At 43.1% G+C, this 10,211-nt stretch overlaps 1 protein-coding gene across 3 annotated transcripts in view; it reads right to left on the bottom strand.

Moving 5' to 3' along the window:
- The window catches only part of LOC122564717 (lectin BRA-3-like), a 122,940-nt gene that overhangs the window by 47,594 nt on the left and 65,135 nt on the right, over positions 1-10,211 (bottom strand). For all 3 annotated transcript variants that reach the window (XM_043719840.1, XM_043719839.1, XM_043719841.1), the window contains exon 4: positions 1,723-1,847. In XM_043719840.1, coding sequence (XP_043575775.1) covers positions 1,723-1,847 — 125 coding nt within the window. The remainder of the gene's footprint in view (positions 1-1,722; positions 1,848-10,211) is intronic.

The raw sequence follows: 10,211 nt of genomic DNA, 5'->3' as shown, positions 1-10,211 counted from the left end.
TAGAGGTTTACAAAATTATGAGGGGCATGGATAGGATAAATAGGCAACGTCTTTTCCCTGGGGTCAGAGAGTCCAGAACTAGAGGGCATAGGTTTAGGGTAAGAGGAGAAAGATATAAAAGAGACCTAAGGGGCAACATTTTCACGCAGAGGGTGGTACGTGTATGGAATGAGCTGCCAGAGGATGTGGTGGAGGCTGGTACAACTGCAACATTTAAGAGGCATTTGGATGGGTATATGAATAGGAAGGGTTTGGAGGGATATGGGCCGGGTGCTGGCAGGCGGGACTAGATTGGGTTGGGATATCTGGTCGGCGTGGACAGGTTGGACCGAAGGGTCTGTTTCCACGCTGTACATCTCTATGACTCTATGGAGAAGTGATGTCTTTGCTTGTCTGACAGTTTTATGATATCATAATAAGCTATTTTATGCTCTCTTTTGTTAATGGCTCAATTTTCATTTGTAAAAGTTAAAGAGCGTCAAATGCTTATTGCTTAATATGAATTCTTTGAAGTTGGTATTACATTGAGGCCAACAAGAGGAGGGTCAAGTCACACAGGTTGGAGTAGTTTTAGGATTGGCCTTCTTGTCCTAGCTTTGGCACATGTTGCAGGTTACAGAAGGACATAGATAAGCTGCAGAGCTGGTCTGAGAAGTTTCAAATGGAGCTTAATGCAGAAAAGTGAGGTGATTCACTTTGGAAGTAACAGGAATAACGAGTACTGGGCTAATGGTAAGGTTCTTGGTAGTGTGGATGAGCAGAGAGATCTATGTCCTTGTGCACAGATCCCTGAAAGTTGCCAACCAGGTTGATCGGATCGTTAAGAAGGTATAAGGTGTGTTAGCTTTTATTCGGGATTACGTTCCGGAGCCATGACGTCATGTTGCAACTGTATAAAACTCTGGTGCGGCCGCATTTGGAGTATCGCATACAGTTCTGGCCGTCGCCTTATAGGAAGGATGTGGAAGTATTGAAAAGGGTTCAGAGGAGATTTACCAGGATGTTGCTTGGTAAGGAGGGAAGGTCTTATGAGGAAAGGCTGAGGGACTTGAGGCTGTTTTCGTTAGAGAGAAGAAAATTAAGAGGTGACTTAATAGAGGTACACATGATGATCAATGGACAGTGAAAGCCTTTTTCCTCTGATGGTGATGGCTAGCACGAGGGGAAATACCTTTAAATTGAGGAGTGATAGATATAGTACAGATGTCAGATACTTAGAGAGTAGTAAGGGCGTGGAATGCCCTGCCTACAACAGTAGTGGATCTGCCATCTTTAAGGACCTTTAAATGATCATTGGATAAACATATGGATGATAATGGAATAGTGTAAGCTAGATGGGCTTTAGATTGGTTTCACAGGTCGGCACAACATTGAGGGCTGAGGGACCGGTACTGCGCTGTAATGTTCTATGATGTGGGATGTGGATCAAATCTACCATTGGGCAAAGAACAGCCAAGGATTAAGGCTGTTAAGGTGCTCCTGACATTTTTAGCAGATTGTTTTTCCTATTATGCCTTGAGGTTGCTGTCTGATATGTTAGCATGTTAACATAAGTTAAGCAATTAATAACCTTATGCAATTATGTACAGGGTAGGTTGATGCCATTTTTAGATTTATAGCACTTGAAAACCTTCCACTTGATATTTGCTATTTGTCTGTTTGCAACAGTTTCATAAAGCCACCACCCAAATATGCCAGTTAAAATTCTCTCAAAACACTTACATTTTTTTGATTTACAAACAAATGTTTTTATTTCTGAGCAGCTTCTGTCCATTAGCTGTCCTGTATTTGCATCCATCTCAATACAGTCTTTTGAATCTCCATTCATCAAATCATTCTTTAAGAACCTTCAATTAATAGGAGAAAAATTATGATTGACCTAAAAAGCAAGTAGGAATTCACTGATGACATTAAAGAAACATTATTTAATTCTGACAATAAAAGCAATTATACTTAGTTTTTGTAAAAGTCTTGTAGAACATCCTAACCTCATGAAGGCAGTTATACAATTGTAAGACTTCCAGTAAAAATTGTAATATTTTTGCAGACTGACATAAAGCTCTAGCCTGATTTTATTAAATGATTCAGCCATTCAATTAATGATTAAATGGCTGAATAGTATACTCCTTCTTGTATTTCTTATGACTGAATATCAAAATTCTGCCGATACAACAGCCACAACCATGTGGAAAGCAGTGGAGTAGTTAGTGAATGACAACTGCAACATGCCTTAAGTCACTTCCTCAGTGCAGCAATAGGTTTAATTACTTTACAAGATTAGAAATTTTAAATAGCTGAACCTTCATGTTAACTTATTTTCCAAATTTCAAACTGAAAATCTATTTTTTCTTTTAAAATGCATTCAGAAACCTAATAGTAACAACATATGTAGGTGGTGGGGATCTGGAATGCACTGCTTGGGGAGGGAAATCTCACAACCTTTAAAATGTACAGTACTTGGATGAACTGTTAAAATGTAATAATATTCAAGGCTGTGGACCCAGCACTAGAAAGTGGATCTAGTGTATTTAGTAATGTATTTTTGGCAGTATAGACTAAATGTGCCGTATGGCTGCATGATTCTTTGACCTTCTGTTTTCTGTTAATAAATCAATTTGATCCAACCAGAGGGTGCTGAGACATTACTCCTTTGCAGGAAAGGCAAGGTTCAGAGGAGAGGAGCCGATGTGACTATTGAGTCACAATTAATTAGAATGGACGGCTTTGAGGTATGTAGGGAAGAAAAGTTGGAAATTCTGGAAAGGGTGAAAATAGATAAGTCCCCTGGGCCTGATGGCATTTATCCTAGGATTCTCTGGGAAGCAAGGGAGGAGATTGCAGAACCATTGGCCTTGATTTGTCTACAGGAATGGTGCCAGTAGACTGGAGGATAGCAAATGTGGTTCCCTTGTTCAAGAAGGGGAGTAGGTATAACCCTAGTAACTATAGGCCGGTGAGTCTCACTTCTGTTGTGGGCAAAGTCTTAGAGAGAATTGTAAGGGATAGGAGTTCTGAACATCTGGATAGGAATAATGTGTTTCTGGATTAGTGGTGCTGGAAGAGCACAGCAATTCAAAATGTGATCAAGGATAGTCAACATGGTTTTGTGAAGGGCATGTCGTGCCTCACAAACCTTATTGAATTCTTTGAGAAGGTGACTAAGGAGGTAGACGAGGGTAAAGCGGTAGATGTGGTGTATATGGATTTTAGTAAGGCGTTTGATAAGGTTCCCCATGGTAGGCTACTGCAAAAAATACGGAGATATGGCATTGAGGGTGACTAAGGAGGTGGACGAGGGTAAAGCGGTAAATGTGGTGTATATGGATTTTAGATGATTAGGGGTTTAGATAGGGTTGACCATGAGAACCTTTTTCCACGTATGGAGTCAGCTATTACGAGGGAGCATAGCTTTAAATTAAGGGGTGGTAGGTATAGGACAGATGTTAGGGGTAGATTCTTTACTCAGCAGTTCATGGAATGCCCTGCCAGTAGCAGTGGTGGACTCTCCCTCTTTATTGGCATTTAAACGGGCATTGGATAGGCATAGGGAGGATAGTGAGGTAAAAACAATGACTGCAGATGCTGGAAACCAGATTCTGGATCAGTGGTGCTGGAAGAGCACAGCAATTCAGGCAGCATCCGAAGTGGTGTATATGGATTTTAGTAAGGCGTTTGATAAGGTTCCCCATGGTAGGCTACTGCAAAAAATACGGAGGTATGGCATTGAGGGTGAGTTGGAGGTTTGGATTAGGAATTGGCTGGCTGGAAGAAAACAGAGGGTAGTAGTTGATGGTAAAGGTTCATCTTGGAGTGCAGTTACTAGCGGTGTTCCGCAAGGATCTGTTTTAGGACCACTGCTGTTTGTTATTTTTATAAATGACCTGGAGGAGGGGCTAGAAGGTTGGGTGAGCAAGTTTGCGGATGATACGAAAGTCGGTGGAGTTGTTGACAGTGAGGAAGGTCTGCCTGTCTTCGGATGCTGCCTGAATTGCTGTGCTCTTCCAGCACCACTGATCCAGAATAGGGAGGATAGTGGGCTAGTGTAGGTTAGGTGGGCTTGGATCGGTGCAACATCGAGGGCCAAAGGGCCTGTACTGCGCTGTATTTTGCTGTGTTCTATGTGACACATCGTGAGAATAAGGTTGGCAGTGAGATTCTAGCGGGTAAAGGAGAGTGAGTCTCAACAGCTTTTGTTGGTAACATGTAAGTTTTGAGAAATTGTTATCAGAGCAGAGAACACCAGCAAATTTAACTTAGTATTAAAAATTTTTGACATCATAAAGATTAATTAAAGGGGTAAGACATGGCAGGAGAGCTCCAAATCATAATGTGCTCCTCTTGCTCATTGTGGAAAGCTGAGCACATGTCCAGTGCCTAGGACCTGCACGCGTGCAAAAAATATCTCAAGCTGCAGATCCTGGAAGCATGAGTTTTGGGGTTGGAGCAGCATCTGAGGACACTGTGGAACATTCGCAAGGTGGAGAGTGCGTATAGAGAGATGGTTACACCGTAGACAGACTCCATGGGCAGGGAAGGAATGGGTGACCACGGGGCAGAGCAGGAGGGATGAGCGGACAGTGCAGAAATTTCCTGTGGGTATTCCCCTGCAAAAACAGAGATACCGTTTTGAATACTGTTGAGGGAACTTGTCTCTCAGGGGATAACAGCAGCAGTCAAATTCATTGCACCGTGGTTGGCTCTGCTACAGAGGGTGTGAGAAATAGACATAGAAATGCTATAGTTATAGGAGATTCAATTGTAAGGTGAATAGATAGATGTTTCTGTGGCCACAAACGGCGCCTCCCTGGCACTAGGGCCGTGGATATCTCAAAGCGGTTGCATTCTGGAGGGGGTGGGGGCAAACAGCCAGAGGTCATTGGTATTAACGACATAGATTAGATTACATTACAGTGTGGAAACAGGCCCTTCGGCCCAACAAGTCCACATCGACCCAAAGCGCAACCCACCCATACCCCTACATTTACCCCTTACCTAACACTACGGGCAATTTAGCATGGCCAATTCACCTGACCTGCACATCTTTGGACTGTGGGAGGAAACCGGAGCACCCGGAGGAAACCCACACAGACACGGGGAGAACGTGCAAACTCCACACAGTCAGTCGCCTGAGGCGGGAATTGAACCCGGGTCTCTGGCGCTGTGAGGCAGCAGTGCTAACCACTGTGCCACCGTGCTGCTTTTAAAAAAAGAGACGAGGTCCTAAAAGCAGAATATGGAGAACTAGGAAGATAATTATCTCAGGATTACTACCATGAGCTAGTCAGAATAGAGACAACAGGATATATAGTATGAACATGTGACTGAAAAGTTGGTGTGAGGGGGAGGGTTTCAGATTTGTGGGGCTTTGGGACCAGTTCTGGAGGTGGGATCTGTAGAAACTGGATGGGTTATATCTGGCAGGACCAGGTCTAATGTAGTGTGGTTGGGGAGGTTTAAACTAGTTTGGCAGGAGGATAGGAACCAGTGAGTAGGGTGGTAGATGCAGGAATTAAGGAAGAGGTAGAAACCAAGGCAACATGATTAAGAACAAGAACATTCCTGAAGAAGGGCTAATGCCCGAAACGTCGATTCTCCTGTTCCCTAGATGCTGCCTGACCTGCTGCGCTTTTCCAGCAACACATTTCCATCTAAGAACTAGAACAGGCAGGATTGGTTCAGATTTGTCCTTCTACAAATTTGTCAATAATGTAATCTTTAGGTTTGTCCAGACTGTCTTTTGGAATGATTTATTCGGTATACAGGGAATAACTAATTCCATCAGCTACTCAGCTAACTTAGTTTCAGTGAAATTACATTATGTACCTTTGGGTCAATATCTGCTTATGAATTGATTAATTCTTTCATTTGGCTGTTGGCAGTAGGTTATGAACTAAAGCCTTGAAATCCTGTTTTTGACGAGTACCTTATACTGATGTTCCAAAGAAATTGGACAATTCTAGAACATAGAACAGTACAGAACAGTACAGGTCCCTCAGCCCACGATGTTGTACTGAGCATTTATCTTAGCTTAAGATCAACCTAACCCACACACCCCTCAAATTACTGACATCCATGTGCTTGTCCAGGAGTGGCTGAAATGTTCCTAATATCTCTGACTCTACTACCACCGGTGGCAGTGCATTCTCTGCGTAAAGAACCTATCTCTGACGTCTCCCCTAAACCTTACTACAATCATCTTAAAATTATGCCCCCACGTGACAGCCATTTCTGCCCTGGGAAAAATGTCTATGGCTATCCATTCTATCATCCCAGATCCAAACCTCCAACTTGGCCCTCTTTAACTGTTCTATCTGTCCATCTTCCTTCTCACTTATCTGCTCCACCCTCCCCTCCGACCAATCACCATCACACACCCCCTCCACCTGCATCTATTGCCTTCCCAGCTACCTTTCCCTCAGCCCCATCCCCATCCTCCTATTTATCTCTCAGCCCCATTCCCCCACCCACATTTCTGATGAAGGGCTTATGCCCAAAAAGTCAATTCTGCTGCTCCTCGGATGTTGCCTGACCTGCTGTGCTTTTCCAGCGTCACACTTTCTGACTCGGATTCTCGGCATCTGCAGTCCTCACTTTCTCCTATCCACTCTATTCATGCCTCTCAATCTTGTACACCGCTATCAAGTCACCTCTCATCCTTCTTCGATCCAATACGAAAAGCTCTAGCTCCCTCAACCTTTCTTCATTAGACATGCCCTCCAGTCAGGGCAGCATCCTGGTAAATCTCCTCTGCACCCTCTCTAAAGCTTCCACATCCTTCCTATAATGAGGCAATTCTTGCCCAATTCAGTTATAGTTGGCATTCCCCCAATTTAACAACCTCATCCGAGGTTCACTCTTGTCCTTAACCATAAGTGTCCAAAAACTTATGTAATTATGGTCACTATTCCCAAATTGCTTCCTCACTGAAATGTTGATCACCTGCCCAGACTTATTTCCCAATACCAAGTCCAATGCGGCCCCCTCCCTCGTTGGACTATCCACATATTGTTTCAAAAACCCTCTTGAACACACACCTAACAACTTTCTCCCCATTCAAACTCCCAGCACTACAGCAGTCTCATTCAATGTTAGGGAAGTTAAAATCACCCTGTTATTTACATATCTTTCCAGAATCTGACTACATCTCTTCCTCTATCTCCCACTGGCAGCAGGGAGGTCTGTAAAACAATCCCACCATTGTGTTTGCACCCCTCCTATTCCTGAGCTCTACCCATAATGCCTAGCTGCAAAATATCCTCCTTCAATTCAACTATGATATATTCCATAACCAGTAATGCAACTCCTCAACCTCTCTTACTTCATCTTCCTTCTCATCTAAAACATTGATATCCCAGAAAGTTAAGCTGCCAGTCCTGTCCTCTTTCAACCATGTCTCTGTGATAGCATTAATCCAGGCCCTAAGTTCACATGTCTTACCTGTTATATTTCATGCATTGAAGCAAATACAGTCCAAGTCTCTAGTTCTGTTGAACTCATCAACCTCTCCCGAACTGCTCTTTCTGTTCGCCATATTTGCTTTAATCTCAAGCTCTTCCCCAATCTCTATACTTACTGACCTGCTGCTCTAATTCTCAACCCCCTGTCACACTGGTTTAAACACCTCCAAAGTGGCACTATCAAACCTCCCTGACAGGATACTGGCACCCCTCCAGTTTTTGGTGCAAAGCATCCTTCTTGTACATGTCCCACCTTCCCTGGAAGACATCCCAATAATCCACATATCTGGAGCCCTTCCCCCTATAGCAGCTTTATAGCCACAGGTTCAATTATATACTGTCTCTGTTTCCAGCCTAGTGTCACATGGCAGGGGGAGTAATCCTGAGATTTCCATCCTGGAGGTGCTACTTTTTAGTTTACTACTTGATTCCCAAATTGTCAGTTTCAGGATTCTGTCATTCTTCGTACCAATGTCATTTGTGCCACTATATGGACAATGACTTCTGTCCATTTACTCTCCTGTTTCAGGATATCCTGTACCTGCTCAGAAACATCCATGACCCTGGTACCTGGGAGGCAATACACTATCTATCACAGTTACAGAAGTGCCTATCTGTGCCCCTGATCATCGAATTTCCAGTAACTATTGCTCTACTATGCTTTGTCCCAGCCCTCCTTACAGTAGGGCCAGCCACGGTGCCACTGCTCTGTCTGCTGCTATTGTCACCTGAGGAGCCATCCCCCTCACCAGTATTTAAAACAGAATATTTGTGTAACTAGAGGACACTGGCAGGAGGTTCCTCTACTAAGCGCCTGCCCCATCTATCGGTCACCCATCTATTTTCCAGTACCTTGGGTGTGACCACGTTTCTGCAACATCTATCTATGATACTTCACCTGTAGCACCAAGGGAATGAACGGGTTAATACAAACTAGTACCTAACCAGCACTGACCAATCAGAAACCGTACTCACTTCTCCCCCCGTGATGTCAGCAGAATGCTTGCCTGGAATGGATAGCTTCCAAGTCCTCCTGAAAGGAACATGTCTAAACTGAATCTGAGCCAGAGAGCCCCCGTGTTTTATTTTAAATCTTTCCTAGTATGGGTTCCTCCTGAAAGAAATGTGCCCAAACCAAAACTAGGCCCGAGAACCCCCACGGTCAATTTTAAATTCTCCCTGGTACAGGGTCCTCCTGCTAGCTCTATGCTGCTTTCTCCTCCTGAAAGGAATGTTCCTAAACCAAAACTTTGTGTGGGAATCTTTGGATGATATAACTGTGAAATTGACAATGGGGACATGGAAATGACAGATAAGTTAAACCAATATTTTGCATTAGTCTTTATGACAGAGGACACTATAAATACCCCAAAGATAACAGATAAAAAAGTGTTAATAGCAGCAAAGATCTTGTAGCAGTCATATCACAAGAGATAAATATTTGACAAACTAACTAACAGACATATCTCCAGGTCCTGATGGCCTGCATCAAAGGGCTTTAAAGAAAATAGCTTTAGAGATAGCGAAAGTATTGGTCAAAATTCAGAATGCAATGAATTCCACAATGGTTTCAATGGTGTGGAAAACTGTAATTTGATGCCCTGTTCAAGAAAAGAATACAGCAAGTGGGAAACGAGGCCAGTTAGCCTAACGTAAGTCATAGGAAAATACTGGGGGCAATTATTAAGGAAGGAATAGCAGGGAATTTAGAAAAGCTTAACACAAAGGGACTGCTGGTCAATGTAATAAACACAATGACTGCTCTTCTCTACTAAAATTCAGATATTGCTGTTTTGCACAATAAAGACAGAACCTGCTGTCTGTACAATAAAGAGAGGGCCTGCTGGTGTCTGTAATAACAAGATGGACTGCTGTTCATTGGCGAGTGGCACAGTGGTTAGCACTGCTGCCTCACAGTGCAAGGGACTTGGGTTTGACTTCCAGCCTCTGGTGACTGTGTAGAGTTTGCACATTCTCCTCTTGTCTGCGTGGGTTTGCTCTGGGTGCTCCGGTTTCCCCCCACAGTCCAAAATTGTGCAGGTTCGGTGAATTGGCTATGGCATATTGCCCACACTGTCCTAGGATGTGTAAGTTAGGTGCATTAGTCAGGGCAAATGTAGGGGAATGGGTCTGGTTGGATTACTCTTTGGAGGATTGGTGTGGAATTGTTGGGATGAATGGCCTGTTTCCACACTGTAGGGATTCTATAATTCTATGACAATCAGAGTCCCATAGTGTTTTGAAAGGGAAATCGTGTTTGATATATTTGCTAGAGTTCTTTAAAGGATGATATAATAAGCAGACTTGAAAGAGGATTTAGTATATGTAGTGTATTTGGATTTTCAGAAGGCATTAAGTAAGGTACCACATTAAAAAGTAGGAGTTCACTATATTGTGGGTAATGTATTAGTATGGATTAAGGATTTTCAGAAACATTCAATAAAGGTACCACATAAAAGGTAGGAGCTCATTTTATTGTGGGCAATGTATTAGCATGAATTGAGGATTGGTTAATACACACGAAATAGATTAATGGGTTTAGGGTGTAGGTTTGCTCGCTGAGCTGTAGGTTTGATATCCAGACGTTTCATTACCTGGCTAGGTAACATCATCAGTGGAGACCTCCAAGTGAAGCGAAGCTGTTGTCTCTTGCTTTCTATTTATATCTTTCTCTTGGATGGTGTTCCTGGGGTTTGTGGTGATGTCATTTCCTTTTTGTTTTCTGAGGGGTTGATAGATGGCATCTAGATCTAT

Source organism: Chiloscyllium plagiosum, chromosome 30 (assembly GCF_004010195.1).
Source record: "Chiloscyllium plagiosum isolate BGI_BamShark_2017 chromosome 30, ASM401019v2, whole genome shotgun sequence".
NCBI lineage: Eukaryota > Metazoa > Chordata > Chondrichthyes > Orectolobiformes > Hemiscylliidae > Chiloscyllium > Chiloscyllium plagiosum.
Note: the sequence above shows the minus strand (reverse complement) of the source record. Positions and strands in the feature narration are given on the sequence as shown.